General features: G+C 38.7%; 1 protein-coding gene across 2 annotated transcripts in view; it reads right to left on the reverse strand.

Moving 5' to 3' along the window:
• LOC121517145 overlaps window positions 1-23832 on the reverse strand; it is a 39790-nt gene extending 15958 nt beyond the window's left edge. Inside the window, exons 1-6 of one of the 2 annotated variants that reach the window (XM_041798686.1) lie at window positions 23737-23832; window positions 21597-21665; window positions 20344-21487; window positions 19938-20229; window positions 17089-17355; window positions 16781-16958 (exon numbers count right to left, since the gene is read on the reverse strand). In XM_041798686.1, coding sequence (XP_041654620.1) covers window positions 16781-16958; window positions 17089-17355; window positions 19938-20229; window positions 20344-21487; window positions 21597-21654 — 1939 coding nt within the window. In that variant the 5' untranslated portion in view covers window positions 21655-21665; window positions 23737-23832. Of the gene's footprint in view, window positions 1-16780; window positions 16959-17088; window positions 17356-19937; window positions 20230-20343; window positions 21488-21596; window positions 21666-23549; window positions 23696-23736 lie in introns of those variants that run through there. The other variant, XM_041798687.1, reaches the window with a different exon arrangement.
• Between the last annotated feature and the right edge of the window lie 202 nt (window positions 23833-24034).

Below are 24034 nucleotides of genomic sequence, written 5' to 3' on the forward strand. Positions count from 1 at the left end.
TTTTGCACATTTTTTCTTGTTTTTGTCCATTTTGGCCACTATAGTTCCCGCTTGTTGCTAGTTTTTGCCACTTCTTTTTGCCTTTTTAAGCCATTTTAGCCAATTATGCCACCTTTTAGCCACTTGTCACCCATTTATGCCACTTTACTCCCATCTTGGCCACTTTTGTTGCCCATTTCTGCCACTTATATTTGCCCATATTTGTCACTTTTTCTACTCAGCCCTGTTTTTGCTTCTTTTTGACACTTCAATACAGTGTGCCAATTTTTGCCCTATCTTGCAACCACTGTGGCCACTTGTGACCCATTTTAGTCACTTCGTTTAACCACTTTTAAGCCCATTTTGGCACTTTTCACCCAGTTTTTGTCTTGTTTTTCAATTACTACTATTATTACTATTGCATTCTTTTAAATTAAAGTGGTCTCATTATCTTCTACTTTATATTCTGGCATCCTGACCTTTGTGCACATCATGTTCTGGCAATGAAGTCTGGTATAACTAATATGGCGGCTTTGATGCTTTGATGCTCTTACTCCAACAATGGTAATTGATATGATCAGTCTTACCATGTGGAGCCTGTAAATAATAATGATTTCATGATTTTAGCATTGTTTAATTCAAGTCATGACTGAAACTGAACCATGCATAATCAGTTTATAGCAATGTATGAACTCATTCTTTTTTTTTTTTTGCCATACACCCCACACTTTTGCAGCAGTGTGTCACAGAATCATTTATGTCCTCTCGTCACTGTTCAATTGTCATATTTTTCCCATCTTTAACACAGAACAGAAACTAAAAAATACAATACAGAACACACATTCCTTCCAAGTCCTGTGTTGCTTACTCATGTATACAAGAAAGGGTAATCATGGCATAGTGCCTTAGATAATTTTTTTTTCTTAAACAATTAGGATGGTTCTGTTTGTTTTTGATTATGATAAAAAATGAGCGTATATTGTCACAACAACACTTTTATGTTAAATAGCTAAATTTAAGATATCCTTTATGTAAGAAAGCCATTCATTTTGCACCTTGAAGACCTCCTGTGTATTAGTGAGTATTAATTATCTAATCTAATCAGAACACATACCTCCATTAAAGGTACAATCTGAAGAGTTTCCACATTGAAATCTCTACATCATTTAAAAATGAATACTCCTTTGTTTCACAATGAGTCACTGAAAGGTATATTTCACTATTTACTAACTTTACCATGAATCGATCAAATACGTCTTGGGAGCAATCCGCTGATGTATTATTTGAATGATCGGTTTCATTGATATATTCATTGTTGGTTTTGCTGTAGTAAATGTTTCTGCTTCTCCCTGTCAGCATCTCTTGCTATTCCCTCTCCAAACCCAACACAGCGGCAGCAGACGGCTCTTCATTTAAGTCTGGTTCTGAGTAGGTTTTTCTTTATCACAGTTACTTTTTCAGTGTGATTTTTTTATGTTGGGTCAATGCTGGGTCTTTGTAAATAATATGATGATAAAGGAAGCAGTCTAGAGTAGTGTAGAGACTTTAGAAAACATTTGTCATGAACTGGTGCTCTACAAAGATTAAAAGATTGATTAGTCCATAATAATTAATAATAATATAATAATAATTTTATACTGTCCTACAAATAACACTTATAATAAACTCATTTTTAAACAAAAAATTAAATCATTCTTCTATCATAAATCCTAAGAATTAATAATAATAATTAATAATATTTGATAAATATTGGCAACAGACAACATTTTTCTGTATGAGTACTGTGACTTTCAATACTCTGGGTAGGTTTTCCTGAATCATTTTACCTTACACTTTTGCTTTAAGTTTTTCTTTAACATTTTTCACTTGAATTAAAGGATCTTAAATTAAAGCCGCTGTCCACCGCTGTCCATCTTAATTATTTCGGCACTATGAATCAGCAAAATGAGGCCAGTTTGAGGTTAAAGAAATAAAAAAGGAAAATTAACAGTCCTATGTATTGAAAGTACGGATCAATTATTAGCCTGGCAGATTATTTGTGTTAATATTAAGCATTTAGCCAATTATCTGTATCAGAGCTTCTTCTATCAATCTCCACTAAAAATAAATAAATAATTTAAAAAGTGAACTGCTTGTGCAAGCAAGAGCGAGTGCTGGTGTCATGTTGCTAAAACAGAGCAGAGATACAGAAAGAGATGTCATTTTCTGATTGTTAACAAATTTGACAACACTGCAGGTTCAGGATTTAATTTCACTGATGCTAAAGATGTGCCTCTTTCTACCCATTGCTCGTCTCTCTGCTGCACCCTCTATCCTCATTGTTAAATTCACAAGTCGGCAAATACTTTTGACTACACCTCTTTAATACCTCATCATGGACGTTAACATTGGTATCTGTAAGCCGAGAGCAGAGGAGAGGGACGATGATGTCTCCTGGTTCCTAAAAGTTTTCTTTTACATGCAGACCTGCAGACTAATGAATGCTTCACAGCCCTGCACAAAAAGTGACACCTATAAAATGAGCTAAATAAGAAAAATCTGAAACACAGGGAGCAGAATCACTGCATACACTTCTGGTTAATTAATAATCCAGAAGAAATATTTGATTTTAGGTAGGACTTATACATTTTTTCTAGGAAATTCTTATTTTACCTTGTATTACTAAGAAAAGTATGTCAAATTTTTGTTTGCGTTTACTGTTTAGTAGACCGTTCTTGTGTTTAGGTTGGAAATTATAAAAATAAATCAATAATAAATCTTAGGGTGTCATTTTGCTGTGGCAACAAAACAGATGTTGATGTAGTTAAGATTTTCATTAGTATCTTAACAATATCTTAAATTCTGATATCATGACAACTCTAGTGTCCCTATGTATTGCCCACAACTCTATCCGATTGGCTAGATAGCATCACACGGGGCAATAGGTATGCTGAGCAAGACAGTCAGTCAGAGCCTTTCGGTCCTTGGTCCTCCCGGTCACACTAAACACTTGTGAGGCCTGACTGATGGTCAGAGGTAACGGCTGTACTCCTTTGTGATGACATTTCATTGGCACATTTTTCGGTATCATTAGCAAGACTGTGTCACTAATGCTGATGTGCTCAGGAGAGCAAAGATAGGAGGGGTCAGCTGCTTAATACAGGCATAGCAGCTGTGCTTTTCAGGCACGGTGGGTGCCCGGGACCCAGTGGGCTGGTCGAGACATCGAGGGAGACCATGTGCACGGTGGAGAGGGCAGCTGGGAGGATACCTGGAGAGATGGGGCATGGGCCTAGTGCAGGTCTGGACGATGGCCATCAGGAGGCCAGACCTGCACAGGTCCAAGGCTGACACAGTCAAATGTGAGCTGGCATATGTTGTGATACCTGACCTAATCTGACCTAGATGACATCAGTGTAACAGCAATAGACTGATTTGGTAATTAGTAACTGTTGATCCATTTTGATGGGCTTATTTTTTTTACTGGAAATGCATATTTGTTTTAAATATTAGTTGTCAGTCTCATGAAATATGAATAGCCAGTATCTTAACTGGCTGTAAAAGAATCAATCTCAGTCAACCCCTAATCAGAGGGGCAGAAAAGGTGAGTGAATATGCTAACCTGAAATGCCAGATAGGTGTTTCACATGTCAATTGCATGAGATAAATTTCACATCCAAATGGACAGGACCTTTCAAAAAAGACAGTACTTTAACAAAAACAAGAGGAAAAAAACTAAAAAGGTGACTGTATAAATATTCTGTCTCTCATAGTGGGCATGTGCCGCCGCAGGAAGTACACTTAATAACTCAGTGGATCCAGTTGGTAAATTTCAATGTTTCTGCGTTCCTCCTCCTAATAACCAAATGTTACAATCATCCGATAAAACTGTCATTATACTTGCATATACGCTATTCTCTTCCCCGGTCACCATTGTTTACAGGTTTGCAGTCCCTTAAACGTAGCCACTGCCTCTTTCTCCTCAATTAAGCTAATTAGTCTGGTCTTTCTCTAACCAGGAACAAGTGCCTCGACTCCAAGCTTCGCAGGATTGATTCACCTGATGACAGATGTGGAATCTGGATAGTCTGTTGTGTTCACAAGGTTATGTTTATATCAGTTTCAGCTATAAGATTTGGGAATACAGATGGGGGGGGGGGGGGGGTCCAATACTGTAGCTCTCGAATGAGAAACAGAATAAATTTGATAATAGATGGAGAGGAGCAAAAAAGGATAAATTTGAAATCTAGTTACATTCCAAACAGTTAAGTTTCATTTGTGTTATGTTATGCCACTGAATGTGCACCACTAAGTGTTTTTGTGTCTGTAAAAATGCAAAAAAAGCTGAGTAGCAAGTATGTTCCCTGTTGTTTTAAAGTATTATGCACTCTTGAAGCCAATATGTCTTTACAAACACCAGGCACTTTTCAGCCGTCACTCTAAATTGTTCAGATACAGAATACCCAGGTACCTGCAAAACATAACAGTAGCTCAGGAAAGCACACAAAAATACATATTTATATCATATTCACCACCCAAATTGGATCTTTATCACTTTAGTCATGACATGCTGTCAGGCACTTTTTAAGAAGGGTATTTGAAGCAAATTTTCCGTGATGTTTCAATAAGCATCTGCGTTATTCCTCTGCAGCTGATTATCAGTCGTTTCGTCTTAATCCTCTTTCTCCACATTTACAATTCTAACGTCACTCAGTCTCTCTAACCACTGTCTGGGAGTCTCCTGCTTCACAAAGATACTGTTCTTTAAATATTTAGCAACTCTGTCATTCTGACCAAGTACTGTGCATCCCACCGCTTCCCATCAGCACCATTTCCCCTTGAGATTCAGCCGAGAGTTTCCATCAACCACCCGCTGGCTGTACTCCACCACTGCCACCAACCAGTGTGAATCGACTCCGGAGGATCTGACTCTCATCTGTGTAAAGGCTGATGAGTAATGACACAGCCTTACTTTGTAAATTACCAAAACCTTTGTCTGTCTGATACAATAACTAATAACTGACCTGTTCAACACTACATTCTCTAAATATCTTCATTCGTTCTTCATGTGAATCCTGAGTGAATAAAGAACATTACAGCCTTAATACAATGGTAAGAAATTAGTTAGAGGGCTGCGATGATGTTTGTCCTTCTGGATGTTTGTCCCATCTGCACACAGGATCTCTGGAGCTCAGTCAGAGTGACTATTGGATTCATGGTCATCTCGCTTACTAAGGCCCTTCTCCCCCAATTGCCCAGTGTGGCCAGTCAACCAGCTCTTTGAGTCCTGGTTCTGCCAAACTTCTTCCATTTGAGAATTTCGTTGGCCACTGTCCTCTTGGGATTTTGCAACCGAAAGTTTTTGTAGCCTTCCCAGATCTGTGCCATACAACAATCCTGTCTCTGAGCTCTGCAGGCAGCTCCTTTGAACTCACAGCTTGGTTTTTGCTGATAGGCAGTGTCAGCTGTGAGGCCTTTTATAGAAAGAAGTGTGCCTTTCTAAATTATGTTCAATGAATTTAATTACCACAGCTGGACTCCAGACAAGGTAACTGACTTCCTGTATTAATACAGGAAGTCAGTTACCCTTAGCTTAAGACATTAGAAAAATCCAAAATGACCCAAAAATATCTTTCAAAGCAAAGTAGTAAAATTTCAAGAAGTGAGAAAGAGGAGGTAATTAATCACAATTAACTTTAGAAAATAAGATAAATATGATTAAATTTTAATCATTTGACAGCCAAACTTTTTTACCCTACATGGCAACATCCAATTTTCTCAGGCTTCTTCAATATTTTCAAGCCATTTCCAGCTAATCTCCCAATTTTTTCTCCAAGGAAACTCCCATAATACGCAGAACCCCACTTTAAATGGGAGTCGTTTCGATTTTTTAATGCTCATGCTTATACAGTTTTAGGAAGTGAGAGGTTAAGCAACAGACTACGGCATTGATGCATTGACTTCATAACATCAAACTAAGGCAAATCATGGCCAGAGATGAGTACCAACATAGTACCGATATCAACACAACCTACACGGCCTAATTAAACCACAAATATATACTTCATTTTGATACCCTGCCACCCCAAATAAAAGGCAAAAAAAATCATTACGGATTTGTGTGATTGAGATAAGTTATACTACTTGACTGGCATCTTATACAGATATTTTTGTGAATTATTTGCAAAACCCTGACAACTTTCAGTCTCCTGCTGACTTTCAACACATTTTTTTCCTCTCAAAAGTATAGATTCAGGCACCAATTAGGCAGCAGCACCATACAAAAAGTATCGATTTAGCACTGGTATCCAAAATCCAAACAATACCCATCCCTTAACATGGCACAAGTTACATCCTGGACCTACGATACTGTATGCTGAACAGACTGGCAAAATATATTTGGAAAATATGTTTCCCCATGTGTTGAACTCCTGGTTAAGACATACAGATTTAGGGTGAATCCTCCTATTATGTTGCATTCTGGAAAACCAAAAATGAAGAGAAGAAATTCTTATTTTTAATACAGGAAGCACCGGACAGTGAGCGACAGCACTAATATGAATATTGATGTGAGAAGTATTTTGTGTTTCCTTCACCAAAAAAGAAAATTCATGACAAATAGGTGCATAAAAATACACCAGAGTGCAGGAAAAAGTTGACCTCATAACTCAGCATATCACTGTGCAGTAGTATAAGTGCAACCTCAAGACACATTTCTTGACACTCCTTTGAATCCTAAAAAATTGTAACCTAGGATTTTACGTCAGAGACAGCTGATTGTCAAGATATACAAAAAAAATGTAACTGTACTGATTAAAAAAATCAAACAATATCAAGACATTTTAATACCAGAGCACAAATGTGTAATTTAATGTTCTAATTTGTTTTTAATTGCCCAAAAAAGTAGTCAAAGTCTGGCTCCAAGTATCTACAATTTCACAAACTTGGTGTTGTTTGTGTAGTAGCTACATCACACTACATAGCCATCATAGTGGATCAGATGATTGAATCAAATAGAGCATTATTTTACCACTAAAAAACAAACAAACACTTATTTATCAGGCTTGTTGAATTGTGTTAATGTGTTGCTTGGAAAATACTGTAATATAAATGTGGAAAAAATCTGAATAATCATTATTAGAAGTTTAAAATTGATAATATGGGAGAAACTTGATTTGTACTCCGTATAAGCCCTGTTAGATAGCCTGAACAGTAACCTGTTTATAGTGATGCAAAACAGGACATTCTTCAGCTCTCTCTGAAAGCCAGGGATAATCTCTCACAGTTTGGTTGCACATTGAGAATTAGGTCAGTAGAGGGCGCTTGTGTTGTGCAAATAAATGTAAACCTATTGACATGATTCAACTTATATTAAGGACAGGCAGGAAAAAATCCTGAAGGGCATATATGATAGTCAGAAGGTAATAAGGTTTAACCAAGCAACAAGCAACTGAAATGGCAAATAGATATATTTGCTAAAACCAGCCGTTTGTTTGAAGTACCTTCAATAGTAAAAGCATGTTTGCTCACTTCTTCAATTCTATCACACTAAATTCTCAGAAGTAACCTGAGCATTTGCTTATCTGTGTGCACTAATCTGTCTTCAAAAACTGAACCCATTTAACAGAAATCACAAGCTTTTCCTGTGACTGTTGCATAATATCCCGAGGTCACAGAGAACTGAAGGTGAACAGAGTCCAATTGTGTACTCTAGGGATATATGCAAAGAGGTCAACAATTTGATCAAATAATTATATTAAAGCAGCGAAAGTTAATCAATTAATTGGTATTGCAATCGCTGATTAACTGTTTGGGCTTTTTTTAAGGGATGCACAGATGCATCAGTTTAATTTAATTTTATACCAGCATTTAGCACATCTAGCTGTGGCTTCAGAGAAGAGGTTTATATTGGGCAGAGGATGTGACCTCTTGGGACAAACTTTGATCTGTTTTCATTATCAAACATGAGAAAACATGATGTAACCGTGGGGGTGTTACACAAAATGAGGCAATGACAAAAACATCAGCGTAGGCTCTGTTATTTATAATAGGTACATCTCTACTTCTTCAGTCCAACAGTGCAAAATTTCTGTTGCTAAGGTGTGATATTTTTTCTACTTTCTATGGGAAGATTTTTCTCCTGTATCATACAAGCACAACATCTGTCAGTTTTATAAACATTTTTGGAGGGTCAAAGCTGCGGCCCTAAATTTAATCCAGTTTCAATGACTGCTTACAGGTTGTGTTGCACTTAGAAATTTAAGGTTATCAAAATTTCATATCGTGAAAAACATGACTTAAAATATCAGTTATCAGTATAATCACAGTCTTGTTAGAATTTGCTGATTCATGATTTCAAATCATTTCATCAAGCTTGAATAAACTTAGCACAAAAGTAAGGACATTTGTATTTGGTAGATTATTTCTTTGTTATGACAATGCTTCTTGCCACTTCTTATACTGCTGGAAAGCCTGTTTATTTCCCTTTTAAATGGTGCCACATTTGTAAGGAACATGCATTTGTGGGATAAGCAGCAGAGCTGAGTATGTGGGTTGTGCCCATGAAAAACTGCCCATTTTTCTCTGTCAGTGCCAAACAGCTTATTCTGCCATTGACTCTTGTTTGGTGTTTGATGAATTGGATGCTTGAAGTCTGTAGAAACATGAAACATTGGCAATTTAACAATTTATTAATCAAACAAAAAGTAGCCTCAGTAGCATGTGGAAGAACCATACACAGCCACAACAGCCTGGCACCTCCTACTCATGCTGGTGACCAGCCTGGTCAAACACTGCTGTAGGACGGCATCCCATTCTTCAACCAGCATTTGTCACAAGTCAGTCTCTGTGGTTGTGCTGGTCACTCTGGCATGAACAGCTGGCCCAAGCTGATCCCACGTGTTCAACGGGGTTGAGGTCAGGGCTGCTAGCATGCTGTTCCATGCTCTTCACTCCCAATACTGGAGGTAGTTCCTGATAAACCCAGCTAATTTTCGGTCCCAGACTGTGGAGATATGGGATTGCCACTGGTTGCAAAATCCCATCTTGATGTCTCTGTTTCAAGATTGCATCCAATGATCACAAGCCTTGTTTTTCCATTGAGGGAGATGCTGCCCCACACCATCACACTGCCTCCAGCAATCAGCTTAGGCAAAATGGAAAACTGTTCTGTGGTCTGATAAATCAAAAGCAGCTGCCAGCACCAGAAGCTCAAAAGAAGAGTCAATAGCAACTTAATAAAACAAAATACGCTGTTTAGCATTGGAAGAGAAGATCTGACACATTTTTAGAGGGTGCAACCCACATACTCAGCTCTGCTGCTCATCCCAATACTGCATGATCCATACAAATGTGGCACCATTTAGAAGGGGGAAAAAAAGGCTTTCCAAAGGTATAAGATGTATTGCCAAAAATCACTGTTAAACAAATTTCCCTACTTTTTCTGGTAAGTTTATACTTTAAAAAATCTAATTGGCAGCATGGGTACTTAAACTTGTTTTTCTAAACAAGTGTTTCATTGCTAGTTGTGCTCCATAAGAGGTTGTATTTTTTTTTTAAATGTGCTCCATTTTTTCCTCATTACATGAGAGTTAAGCCCTTTTCACACAAGTCAGCTGGCCCTTCTTGAGTTTTATGCATTTTCTGAAACACTTCCATGTAACCTGCCCTGAAATTTCCTGACTCACTCGTCCATGTTTGTCCCTCAAAGAAGAACGTTTTCCTGAAGATTTCTGTCAGCCAAAGGAGGGTTGGGGCTAGCAGAAGAAATCCAGGGTTATAACTTTGGTGTTTGTGCTCCCGCATGCTGCAAGGCCTAGCAGAAAATATCATATAAGGCTGAGGTGTAATAGGAATGTGCAACTTTGTAGTGACTTGCAATGAAGGCATTTGTTGGAACACTGTTGATGCAGTATCTCTGGTGTCTTTAAACTGTTAAGGCCTGGGCACTTTCAGTGCATGGGACAGAAATCAAGACCAATAATCGAGGAGGATGGAGTTTTATATAGGTGTGAATGGAGCTTCAAAGTAAAGGTTTTCAAAGTACTTTTAAGACTGCAAAAATGTTTGAGTGCATGTTTTCATATTTGATCCCTTCAGACCTTCACACAAAGCACTGTAATTGTGGAATAATCATCTGTATGAGAAAAGCCAGCGTTGCAAGCGACATGTCTTTGGTAGAATATGTTCTCACATTGGTCTGAAAAGTCTGAAAAAATTTTAAAAAGCTTTCAGTGGAGTATCCCTCAGACTTCATTGACTGGGTACCTGCCAGATGTGACTCATTCTCTAGCAATACCACCCATTTTATAAGCTGATGGAGGACCACTGTCAAGTTTCCATCTAGCAGCCAATGGCATAATATCTAAGGCACAGATGCTGTAGGAGAACATTACAGAAGCTACTTTTTGCTGCAGAAAATCCTTTGGGAAAGTTCAAAGACAGAAGGACAGGGGCTGATATTTTCCAGCCAGTTGGTGAATGGGCACTCACTCGACCAAAATCTCATTGGTCAGACAACAACGCATTCTTAAGAGCTTCATAAATTATTTACAGGGATGGGAAGATGACCTGATGCATTTCATTTTTGAAAGAAATTGTACAAGAACTGGACTGGAGCTCTTTGAGCATGTCTGTGACCACTTTGGGTCCGGCACAGGAAGCTAAGCTCCCCTTGTGGATCAGCAGGTCACCATGCTGCAGGATTTCCTCCCACTGCAGTCGATGCTTGCATAATGGGTAAATCCCACATTCAGAGGATTCAGAGGGTCTTGCATTGTTGTGCTAAGTCCTTGAAGGCTCAGGTAAGAAAAAAGGGTGTGTACAAGTAGATTTGCAAGGATTGAGCCCATTTTGTTGTGTCATGTGTTTAGTAAACTGTATAAAATCCAGTCCAAGAAACTGTTTCAGAATTACTTTCCGTGGATCCAAGCAACCACAGAAATTCAGTTTACAGAGCGGTACACTGCAGAATAAAATGGCATAAAAAGTGACACTGGCCCAGAGTCTGTTGATCCTTTCTCTTTCTGTTTATATAGTAGGTGACCAGTGAGATTATTCTTAATTTGAAATATTTTTGTGATAGTTGTTTAAGAAACAGGGAAAATAGACGGTCCGGTGTAAACTTTGCTCACAGTTGTTTACTTTTTATGGCACAATAACCAACATGGCATATCATCTAAAAGTGGAATATTTTTTAGGTTTAACTGTTTTGTGCTCAACTAAATGGGCTTTCATTTGAACACATAGGAACTTGAGTTTTTCGGTATGTTTCTTCTTATAACAACCTTATAGATGTATTTGAAACACTGACAAAATGCATTTCCTCTATATAGTCCTTCACCTGCTTCAGGAAGTAGCAGCCCCAGACAAAGCTGGGTGTGGATGTCGACTGGTGAGTGGGGGTAATTTCAGCCAACTAAGTTTTTCTTGGTTGACTCAAACCCTTGAAGGATGCTCTCATTTGCTTAAAAAATGACTCATATGTGGAGGAGTATATGAACATTGATTTGTAAATGAATAGAACAGATCTCACAAGAGATTGTTCTGTAGTTTCACTCCTAAAATAAAACACAACTCTCAATTGCCAGTATGAGTCTGGGACTTTTGGACGGTACATGAACAAAACAACCATAATGGTTCAGAAAGTTGAACTGTGTTGCATCTCTGTAGAAGGTGTGGTGATTCACCAAAACACCCCAAAAAATGAGTTATCAGTAGACAAGAACAGTGAAAGAAAATCATCAGTAACACAGCAGGCTGTGTCTCAGATGCAGTGTGTTTCTGGAACTAGGTCACATCCTTTGAAACGTTTTGTATCAAAGGCAACTTCACAGTGATGCTTGACTGCAGTAAGAAAAAAAGTCACAATTCAAGTGTAAAGGATGCTGAAGAATTTGAGTCCTGATGGCCTAGTTAATCTTCAAATGAGAAAAAAAGTAAGGCATAGTCAGTTGTCTTCTTTGTATTTCATGGCCATCTCAAGGTGAGACTAACTTCAAGAAATAATTTTCTCTAAATACCAAGTGAAAACCACCAGAAGTGTCACTGCTTGTGGCAAAGCAGCTTGGGCCACTGTGTTTTGCCTGTACAAAGGCCTCCACTGACCCTGATCTCAATGAGACTGTCGCTTACAAACAGGTGTGATAAGTTCTTCACAATTCCCAAGTATACAGGGTTTAGATTAGACATCATTTAGATGTTCAAAAGATAAAAAAGACCCAAAAATGTAACTCTGTGCTGAATAGCATAGTTAACTCTTCATGTTTAGTAATTTTTTCATGTGGTATGATTCACAGTTTCCAAGCAAAGTTAAAGCCAAGAACCACACAAGGGGGGCCCGACAATCAGCACATCCTTAAACTCTAATGCAAAGCATTTGAATGTTAGGGATGCTGGAATGTGGTTTTTGATCTAAAGAAAGTCAAACTGCATGAAACCCATTCAGTATAAGATCCAAAGACACCCATTTCCCACACTTCTCATCACACTGGCTATATTCTTTACCAAAATATAAACCGTCTTTCCATTTGGAGTTGATACTGCTTTCATTACCTCCGCCAAGGAGGTTACGTGACCGGTAGGGTTTGTTAGTTTGTTTGTTTGTTAGCAACATAACTCAAAAAGTTATGGATGGATTTTGATGAAATTTTCAGGAAATGTCAGAAATGACAAAAGGAGGAACTGGTTAGATTTTGGGAGTGATCCGGATCATCATCTGGATCCAGCATTTTTTAAAGGATTCTTTACTATTGGGAGATAGGGCTAATGGCGGAGCTCTGCACTCCCTGAGTGCTTTTTCTAGTTTTTGGATGGATTCCTCTGTGTTATGTTTTGGAGAGATACAAAAGTCTCTGATAAAATCTAGATTTTGGTTTGAACTAACAACTAACTGAACATCTATTAAGTTGATGACAAGCATTTGTAAATTTAACTGGGTCTTATCAATACTTCAGCAAAGCATATGCAAAAAAAACAAAAAAAAAATGTTTTTTTAATAGAAAAAATGTTTGTCTTTTCATCAACATATTGATTGTCTTAAAAAGAAACTTCCTTTTGATGGAAAGAAGAAACATATACAAGCAACTTTTTGTCTGTTACTGATTATAGTGATATCCTTAACATGCATGCTACATCGTCCTCTCTGAAAATGGTAGACTCAGTGTATCACGCTGCCTCGCGATCGATCTCTGACCTTGGTTTTGGCACTCATCATTGTGTTTCATATGAGAAAGTTACTTGGTCTTCCTTATACAACATAAGGATGGAACATTCCTTAAACATGCTCTGTTTTTGGTTTTTCATGTTTCTGCTCCGTCATCTTGGTTTGAGTTACAGGGTCATCTTGAGCTTGAGCATTGCAAAAGTTTGGGAGCAGAGAATAAGGGAGCATATGACCAGTGTATGCACATGCTTGTCTACAGAAAGCCACTGACTTGATTGATTTAAACTGGATGTTATGTTGTGTTTTTTGTCGTATGTGTAGAACTTAGAGTGCTGCTGTCTTGGCCAGAATCCCTTGGAACAGATAAAGTTGTATCTCAATGCAAATACTCCTGCAGCATTAAAAATCAAAATTGTGGCATCCTGGATGAGTAAAGTCTGCTCATCAAAAGCCTCAGACATAACCTACATCACAACAGCTAGGGACCTGAGGTCTGCCCACTGAAAGGAAGCTTAGATATGACGTTACAGCTGGACTCTCAGAGGCTCAATGGCTTCATGACGTTTTGCTGCAACAAGTGATCCCCACGGACTGTCAGAAAAACAGTGAATAGAAGTGTTTTTGGAAATGAGTAGTTTTCATATGTTGTCATTATTTCCTTCTTGCATTGGACTTCTTTATTGCAACCATACAAAGGCCATATTCTAAAATCTTCTTATTTTGAGAATCAATATTATTGTTAACCTAAAATGACTAAGTCTAGCTTCCCTTTCACTCCAAAGACACATAAGAGTTTGACAAACTGTTTTCAACAGGCCAGTTAAAAAAATTACTTTCAGGAATGATATTCCCTATATCCAGCAATACCTGCATAAAGATCTCTGTCTTTTTGCCACAACCCTAAAATGAAAGTGGCAAATTTTCATGTCACTGAGAACAAACGGGCAGTTTGTGTTACAAGGCTTTACACTTAAATATATAAAATTAAAAGCTAACCGTTCCTCTGATGTCTAGGTTACAAAGTAATAACTATGAATTGAATTGATTAGTGTTAACCAATCTGATCAAAGATTTGAAGGGTAGATTAAGAAGAAGCTGTATTTTGATGACCATATCTGTGAAAACTTGGATGAGAAACATTCGGATATGTTTTGCTAGAGGAACTTCAAATGGTGAAATGTATTGGAAACACTATTTCTTATCCTCCTTTTGTATGCACACATAGGGCCCTTTGTTATATAACTTCTGGTAGTCAGTCTTAATTTTGATGTCTATATGATTTTGACAGTATTTGAAACATGTTTTGTAATAGGGGTTGTTATATTTAAGGTTTTAGAAAGAATAAAAAATGTTGCTGCTTTTGTTAATGCAATGAAACATATCCTATCCCTGTGTTCATGTGTGTTCATGCTAAAATGCTGATATATTTTATTAGATGGGAAAAATCAAACTGCACTGCATATATCATGTAGATTTACAGATTTACTTGACGTGTGTCCTTGGTAATCTGAGTAGAAATTGGTAATTCTCTAAACTTGAAATCGGACACTTGTTTGGCAAAAAGTGGTGATATTAACCCCAGGACAGAGGTTGCAGGAAAAAACACAAGGGATATTTTGTTTTACTGTTATCAGTGTAGTTCTAACACTTTAAGAGAAATGTTGTATGTTTGTGTGTGGGAACAATCTAAAGTGTCACAGGTTTGAAATATCCTAAGTGACATAGAATGGTTGTGAAACCACTGCATCCATGATCTGGCACTCAGAAAACCAGTCCTTTATCAGGTTTGTATGCTTGTGTAGTGAACTGTAAGCAGTCTGTCTTTGTAGAAGTAGTCGTCATTCCTCAGGGGTTCAGAGGAATGGGGAGTTTCTCTGGTCAGCTGACACTTCAAAATCATCTTCTTAGAAATGTGACAATGAATCTCCCATTCAGCATGACTTAGGGTGGAACTTCATTCTAGCATCTACACAGACGAGTCTTCCCATCCTTACGTCGCAGCAGCAGGAAGTCAACTCCTCCACAGCGTCCATCCAGCAGTCCAGTCCCTACTTCTCCAGGATCCTATCAGAGCTGATGTGTGTGTGAGCATTTTGTTTTATAAGGCACTGTAAGTTGCAGCATTAAGAGACATGATGCTGAGGTTTTCCAAGAGACAGTGATTGCTGTTTAGGTAAGACCATGGAACAAGGGAAGTTTGAGTCTAATGTGCACATGCATGAATTTCATGCAGAGTGCCACATTAAGTTGAATTTACAGACTTTTATGTATCTGTCAGGAAAATATTGATGATATCTGGGGAGGAATCCAGTGGTGCTTGAACACTGGATAACGTTGTGTGAAAACCCAACTACTGAACAGTTGATGTGTTTTGCAAACAATGTTGTGCTACAGATTACCTTCACAGGACATATCGAGAGGGATAGAAGAGCCTTTAATATCTATAATGATCAGAAATCTCAGTTTGATGACTTTAAAGCAAGAAAGGTAGCTATTTTTATAATATTTAACTTTCAAATCAGTAAAGCTAAAGCTGGCGGACTAACAAAACAGGCATGTTTTATCCAAATGCTACAAGAAGCATCATGCTTTGAGGTTGATTTATTAGGCTGAGGTTAATTCCACTCTAAAACTAATGATCTTACTTGGTCTGTGCTTGGTTTAAGCACACTGATCCTGGTAGATCCAACAGTATTTCATCTCTACAAAAGTAGGCTATAAAGCAATACGATAGAAAAAATATCATAAGAAGTATGACAATAAGAGCAAACTTTGTCTTCAGACATGCTGTAAAACAGGCTGGGTAGGTTGTAATGTTAATAGTATGAAGTATGTGAAATACGGTGTTTCCTGAAGTGCAAATTGTGCCTTCAATAGGCCTTAGATATTGTTTTATGAATGTAATGAAAAAAATGCCAGTCAATACTTTAATAATTGGCTATGTTGTGTGCATGTGTCTTCCTGCTTGTTGAATGGTTTGTGTGCACAGCAAGTTATTATAAGATCCACAGCCTAAACCTTGATCTTAAGGTATTTTAAAAATCAGACGCTTATTCCACATTAAACAGCATCTTTACAGCTTAGACACAGTTGCTAGAAGTACTGAAGTGTTAAGACCCGCGCAAGCTTCGTTTAACTCATGCTCATCACTGAGCGACTGTTTAGTTCTGCAGCCCATATTTCACAAAGATTTGTCACTGAAAACCTTTTGAGTGTGCAAGAGACCTGAAAGTTTAGACGAGCTGAACATCTGAGTTGTGTTTTGATACACTGATACAAAATGTAAAAAAGCCCCCTGCCTACACAGAAACTCTACAAACTGCAGCTGCAGGTTTCCAGTCATGTTTCTGGTTTCAGTGAACATGTCTGATCAGCTACTTGAATCCCCACTGGTGATGGGCATGTGAGCACATTTTGGATGATAAAATCAGAAATAAATACAGTAAGTAGTGATACTTACCCCGTGCTGAACCGTGCAACTTGTCAGTCATCCCAGAGAGTATGAACGCGTCAGTGTTTGTAGGTCAGTATATGATTGTGTAACATAGTGATCGTATATAAAAAGGAGGGAGATTCTGAAGAGCTAATAAGAGGCACTTTGTGTATGATGCGTAAACTGCAACATGATTAGTGTGTGAATGAGTGACGAGTGGTACATACACGCTGTGTAAAACTTAGACGATGGTATGGAGGAGGTCTGAACTTCTGAGGGGTCGCAGGCTGAGGGAGATGCAGCCTCCTTCTGCCCTCCATTATCTTCTTTTACCTGCTCCTCTTCTTCATTTTCCTCCTTAGCCTTTTCTGCTAATCTCTTTGACATCCTACCAGGCCTTTGACCCTGGAATGAAAACAGTTGGTAATTCACAAAAAGAATTTTTAACCCATTTTTTTATTAAATCGGACACTAAAGGCTAAAATCATCATACTTATTTCTTTCTAAACTTCAGTCCTGTGTAGAAAGCGCATACCTTGATCGCAGGTTTGGCAGCAGCTCTTCCCCGTCCCCGCCCTTTAGCTTTAGACTCTTTAGGGCCGGTGAGAGTTTTCATAGTGAAAGCAGCGTGCTGGAGGATGCAGTCTGTGCCACAGTAAACAGAGTCCTGTAGAGCTGGTTTGGAGCAACCAGGTCCGATACACGGAGGACGAGAGCTGCCTGTCTCCATCTCAACCTCTGCTTCAGGCTCTGTCTTCACCAGAGGAGTCACCTCCACTTTCTCCTCCACCACAACAGTCTCCTGAAACCATACTTACATCTCAGACACTAAAACTAGACTTCTGACATACAACTCTGCAACGTCTTCTTAGAAAAGATATAATACAGTTAAAATAAGTCATAATTTCTTTGTCACTGGAACACAGGCACACACACTTAACACAATGAAAAGACTACAATGAACAGGAAGACTAAAATAAAAAGATATGGAAAAGAAATATCTATCACTCAGCTTGCAAACATTTGATCCACCAAATACATTTTCATAGGAGTGTGACAGTATTTGTATTCATCCCAAATAGTCACTGTTAGGGGGTCAGGGTTCGGTGCACGTAGTCCCACACCAATAATGTCCAAACCATATTTAAAAAAGCAAACAATTGAGAATGTTTCTCCCAATGTAGGTGGTAGTGGTGCTCTTAAGTGTCTGATAACCATAATTTAAAACCAGCAAACAAGAGGAAGAAGCTGGCTCAGACTGGCTGAGCAAGACGCACTGGCCTCTTCATCCCCTCATCATCGCAGGGCTTATTTTAAAAAAGCCTCCACATGTAAAAGCAGAAAGGGGCAAAGACAGTGCAGATGCCTATACACTTTAAATGCTCTGTAAGGACATGTAGAAGTAGAGAACACTGGCTACAAGAGTGTGTATATAAGCGCTCTGCACAGACTCTGTTGCAACGTCCCAGCATGCGTTTTTATTAGCTAGTCTGTAGTCCTTCACTGATACACGAGGTGTGATTTTGCACTAGTGGCCACTGCATTACTGTTCATTCACAACTATGTGATGGTGTCACGGCACTCTACTTAAATCTTAAAAACAGTGCATTGCTCTACAATGTAAGTAATTTAATTTGCATTTTTGCAGCATTTATTTTTAATTTCAAATAAGCAATTATTAGGCTTTTCATTTCTCTGTTGCTTTTTATTTTTGCACAATGTTTGGTTTTCCTGTTTTCATTCCATGTTTAATAAACCAGTGGTTCTCAACTGGTGGGTCAGAACCTGAAAGTGGATCACAGGGCCCTTTTTAGCAAAATGTGTTCCTGGAAACAGAAATTCTGCCCAAACATGCATGAAACTCTTTTGAAACATGCTTGTTTTGTCCCATCTCACATGATTGTACCATTAGAGGTCATAAATTATATAAATTAGAATGGTCAAAAAATATCCGAAATTTGGGTCACCATTTCTCATTGTGGAGCTGATTTTAGGTCCTGAGGCCTGACCAGTTGAGAACCACTTTAATACACCACATGCTTAACCACCTACAATAATGCTGGATGGAAACACTATAAGCTGCATAATTGTCAGTTGGAAAAAGAAGAAAAAATGTTCACTTATGCTCATTTTCCTTTTTAACCGATGAATTGAACCCATACTGATCAGTGACCCCAAAACAAAGGTACAAACCAGACTGTGACCTCTGTGAACTGTTACACCCTACCTTCTTTAAATATGAGCAGTCCTCGTACACGATTTGTTTAAACCCTTAAATAGTTGTCAGGTACCCTTAAATTGTAGTTCGTTTGGTGGTTTTGAAAAACTATTTTGGAATCAGCGCGCTCGATAGCCTAGTGATTTTATTGTGCCCCATGTGCAGAGGCTGTAGTCCTCACTATTGACAGCCAAGGTTTAACACCAACCTTTGTTGGTTTTCCTGCACATTATTCCCCACTATCCCAGTTTCTTATTACAACATTCACCATCCTTAGTTCTATCAATTAAGGCGTTCCAGCAAACAAAATGTTAAAAATAATTATTTTGGATGCAGAAGGGACTGGTAAACATGGGTGCAGACTTAAATGTGCAAAAAACAGACTATATAAAAGGACTTAAATATTTGTATTTTGATAAGTAGGGAAATCCCATTATTAAACAACACAATTGCAAAAAGTACATCTTTCTCACATCATGCAGATCTATAAGTGGAGGAATGACACATTTATTGGCAAGGGGGAAGGCTACACATTTATTCAGTACCACAAAAGTTAGATTATAACGTTTCAGATCAGAACAGTCTACGCCAGTGAGACCAGAAAGTGGTTGTGAAGCTGTTTTCAGTGGGTTGTGAAGGCGTGCCTAGAAAAAAAACTGTGGCAAAACTCCATGACGTACAAAAAGCCTAAGTGGACAGATCTGTTCATTTTATTTTACTCTATTTTAGTTCTGAATGATAAAGAGCACATTTGGTTTGGTTTCTAAATATCTAAAGTCACTCAAAATCTCTAAAAAAACTAATCAAAATTCACATAGAAAACAGAAAAAATGCAGTGTAAACATGCATGTCAATTTATGGTTTTTAATGATGTTTAATATATTTTCTTAAATAAATTGTGGTCAAAAATATTCAGATATTTGGGTCATGATTGCTCACTAAAGGGGTTGGTGGTGGGACCTAGGGCTAGACCAGTTGAGAACCACTGGTCTACGCTTTATAACACTGAGACTGCTACACTTTTTATGGCACTGAGTGAGTCTGCAAGCTTGTTTTCTTCTTCTTCCATCCTCCTTCTCATAAACAACAACTACTGTTGTCACAAAAAAGGTTCATCTTTCGAAAGGCAGTCATGTGGAATTCAGTGGCAATGATATAATTCCTACCTTTTGTTCCAGTGGCGGCTCCTCCTCCCCCTTCCCTTCTTTGTCAGGAGGTCTCAAGAATTCAAGGAAGTTAATTTCAGGCTCAGGCAGAGGCTGGTGCTGAGGTTCAGGTTGAAGCTGTAGCTCAGGCTGGAGTTGGGGTTCAGGCTGGAGTTGGCTCTGCCTCTGTGTGGTGCAGCTGGGACAGATGTACTCCTGCCCTTCCTTTACCATCTCATGGCCTTGTATGTCACTGATACCGACACAGTCACCATGGAACCAGCCCAGACAACCGTGGCAGGAGATCATGAACCTAAAAACATTGAACCAACAACGGTTAACAGCAAGTGAAACTGACAGATGGTTAAGGTATGCAAACCTCTGAAGCCCAAGAGACGTTTTGTCTCAAAGCAGGAGTAAAAATTACCTTGTGTCATGTTTCTGTCGACAGATGCAGCACAGAGTTTCTGAGTTGTGACCATCAGAGACTGGTATGCTTGAAAACTCTCCTACATTTTGATCATCTGTCTTTTTCTCCTCCTCTGGTGCATCATCAAACTGGTTCGGAGTTACATCAGTAATGTGGTCTAAATCAGTGTCTATGAGTATGCAGTCTGAGCCTGATTGCTGAGCAGGACTCAGACTGATGTCAGAATGAGCAGGTGATATCTCTATCTCAGAGGGGCTGTGTGAACCATTTGTTTTGTCCTCCTCTTGAAGCTGCTGTTCAGCTGGATTAACAAGTACTACATCGTCATCCTCATGGTCTGCAATGTTAGACAGAAGCTCCACTCCCCTGCCTCTCCCTCTACCTTTTCCTCTCCCTCTGCCCTTTCCTCTGCCTCTACCCCTCCCTCTGGCTTTTCCTCTCCCACCTTTACCCCCTCTACCTCCTGTGTTCCCTTGCCTGCCTTTAGCTGCCATCTGCTCTTTAATCTGTATCAGGGTCATTTCATCACTGTCCTCTTCTTGACTAGAGATCAACACAACATCATCCATTTCCCTTCCTGACACATCATCAGGAGCAACAGGCTGTGAAATCTCCATCTCATAAGAGTCCACTTCATCAGCCATCTCTGTTTCTTCTGTGTCCTGTGGAGGAGAGGGCTCAATGATATCAGTGGCTTCCAAACTTTTAGGTATTGCCATTGCGTCTGCCAGATCCAAGTCATCACCCCCACCAAGCAGGGAGAAAGCAGTGTCAAAGGCAGACCCAATATCTTGCCATAAGCTTGGGTCAAAGCTTCCAGGTGTGCATGTTTCTGAGGCAGGTTTACTTTCCTCTGACACAGGTGAGGATGGTGCAGACCACTCAAGTCCATCTAAAACATTCTTTGTAGGGCGAGAAGCTTTCTGGGTGGTGCGGGTTTCAGATTGTGCCTTAGCTGTCTGGTTGGTTTTGCGACTCCTGCTTTTGCGGGCAGGTGGAGGACTGTGGTTTAGGTCTCCAACTTCATCTAAGAACTCTCTTTTGGCAATGGTTGTCCTCCTAAAGCCCCAGGACTTTTTCATCTGAGACAGGGACGGCCTTCCGCTTGACTCTTCCTGTCCTGATTGGCTCTGCTGACCGTCTGTAGAAAGACAGAACCCTCAAGATTGACACAAAAACAAAGATCTATCTTTTTTAGTTTATATAACAACAGTTTATTATCTATGCAATATACTGACTAATTACTTTACCTGAATTATTATCAGCATTAATGCTGCTATTCTCCACTGGGTCCATTCTGACATCCATAGGTGTCAATGCTGTCAAAACACATAAGATATAATTAGTTAGTACACCAGCTTTAGAGTTTTAGATAGGGATGCACAAGATGATCATTACGGTACCAGTACCTACAGATACTGGTTTAAAAAGTTCAGTATTGGTACTGACTGTGAAAAGCCAATATTTGACATATTCTGGCTGTAAATAATAGCTGCATGTCCAATTATTTTGGTGCAGTTTTAGGCTGGAACAACAGACCTACATCAGCTTAAGCATTTTTTCTTTTTCTTCTTTCATTCTCATTTCTTAAAGTGTATTCAAGGACTAAAGTTTGTTTTTTATGTTCCCCCCTAAACTTTAATGCGTTTTAAGGACTAAAGCTTTAGGTCTGATCAATAATTGTATATCAGTGTCAATACTGAGATCGGCTGAAATTATCATTCCCTTCAATACAACATGAATACAAAATAATGGCAATCATATATTTTTTCCAAATAATCATGCCCTAGTTTAATCTATCTAATATGTTGGTTATAATATAGAATGATTTAATGCTTGTGTCTGTTGGAAAATGCATAAGATATAAAATACTTTCAATAATTAATCAGGTGTAAATTGCAATCATAGTATTGGAAAGAAAAATGCAATTGGATCATTTTCCCAAATTGTTCAGCCCTAATTAGAATCATACAGGATTATATAGCAACTTTCAATACAATATATAGATGTTATCATGAGTCTACTTGCTTGGTTATCAAGGAAAATGCAGAAAAAATAATACTCTATATTGTCTATCTCTAAACTTATAAAACAGAAATACTTAGCATAAAATATACAAGACCCGAAGTTTTTACAGTACAACTTTTTAAATTACTCAATACCACCCCCCCTCCCAAAAAAAAACGTGGGTTTTTCCTTTTTGAAATTAGAGTACTTCTTCAAAGTGCAATAGACACAATGCTAAAAACTTAAAGCCCTTTCAAGCACTGCTCCTGCAGAAATAATTACTTCCTTGTAAGTGATTATGTAATTGCACAGCCTGACAATGCAATTGCAATTCAATTAATTGTGCAGCACTAATATCATTACAACCAAAGTAAGAGAAGTTAATCTCAGGTGTAAAGAAATTCTGAACAGGATGGGCCACTGTTGCTAGAAATCTGAAAAAAATGCTGCCTTGCCTGATAAGTCTCAGTTTTGGCTGAGACATTCAGGTGTCAGAGTTTAGTGTACAACACATGAAAAGTATGGATCTGTCCTGTGCTCTGTTAAGGCTGAGGACAGCGGTGTAAATGTGTACCTAATAATGATCCTTCCTTATAACCACAATGTACTCAGACGAAATAGTACAGGCTTCCTCTACTCTCCAAATTACTGCAGCTTGACCCTTGTGAGCTCAACTGGGCTGTGTTGTAACGATTTGCCCCATAAATGTCCAGGCGACCAATCTGCAGCAACGTGGTGATGCTGTCATGTCATTAAGGGTCAATATGTCTGAGGAACATTTTCAGACTTATTTGAATCTACGCTACTGCAAAGTATGATCTGAGGGTAAAATTTAACCAATAATGTAGGGACTTTATATCTGTAAGTTTAGACAGATATTCATTTTTATTGCAATCACCATATAACGCAAGGAAATGAAAACTGAAACAAAGTTCTGTTTCGTTTTTTTTTCTTTGTTTACAAATGGACTCGTTGTTTAGCTGTATTCTATGTCGAAAACAAAAAGTTCTGGTATTTCTGTGGCCTAATGAGCTTATACAGATGGCTTAAAAAGGTCTCATCAACATGAGGCTGTAGTTCCAGATGCCCGAATGTTACGCACTCCTTTCAACCTCATGAGCAAAACAGTCCCTGCTTTATTGCCCCCGAAAAAGCACAGAATCACTACAGGCACTCTACCCACAAACAGTTCTTACATAGATAGAGGAGTCCATCTTTATGGCGACATTGTTCTCTACAGCCGAGTTAGCTAAACCCCTAGCTGCTAAACCAGCTTGAACACAATTGTAAACGAAGCGAAGTGAATACTCTCAAGCAACTTTGACGACGGAATAACATGTTACGCGTAATCATTTAACCCTTAAACAACGACTAGTGGCATACCTTAAATACAAATGATAAGTTTCCACTTATTAATCGAGTCCCTTGGCTGGGATGCTAGCTAGCGCAGCCTTCCATTTTCCCTGTCTTGGAGCTACCCTAATCTCGCGAGAATTCCTCACAAGGTTGAGTACTACTCAGAAGCGCGCGAGAGCTACTGACGGTAGGGGAGCGCCGAGATTTCCTGCCCATTTCATGATACGTGCATGAAAAATAGTACACAGAAAACCATCTGTATGTACAAGATAAATCTCACTATCATATTGGCTAAATTCAATTTCCATAAATGTCAATTCTTAGG

This window comes from Cheilinus undulatus, linkage group 11 (assembly GCF_018320785.1).
Source record: "Cheilinus undulatus linkage group 11, ASM1832078v1, whole genome shotgun sequence".
Taxonomy (NCBI): domain Eukaryota; kingdom Metazoa; phylum Chordata; class Actinopteri; order Labriformes; family Labridae; genus Cheilinus; species Cheilinus undulatus.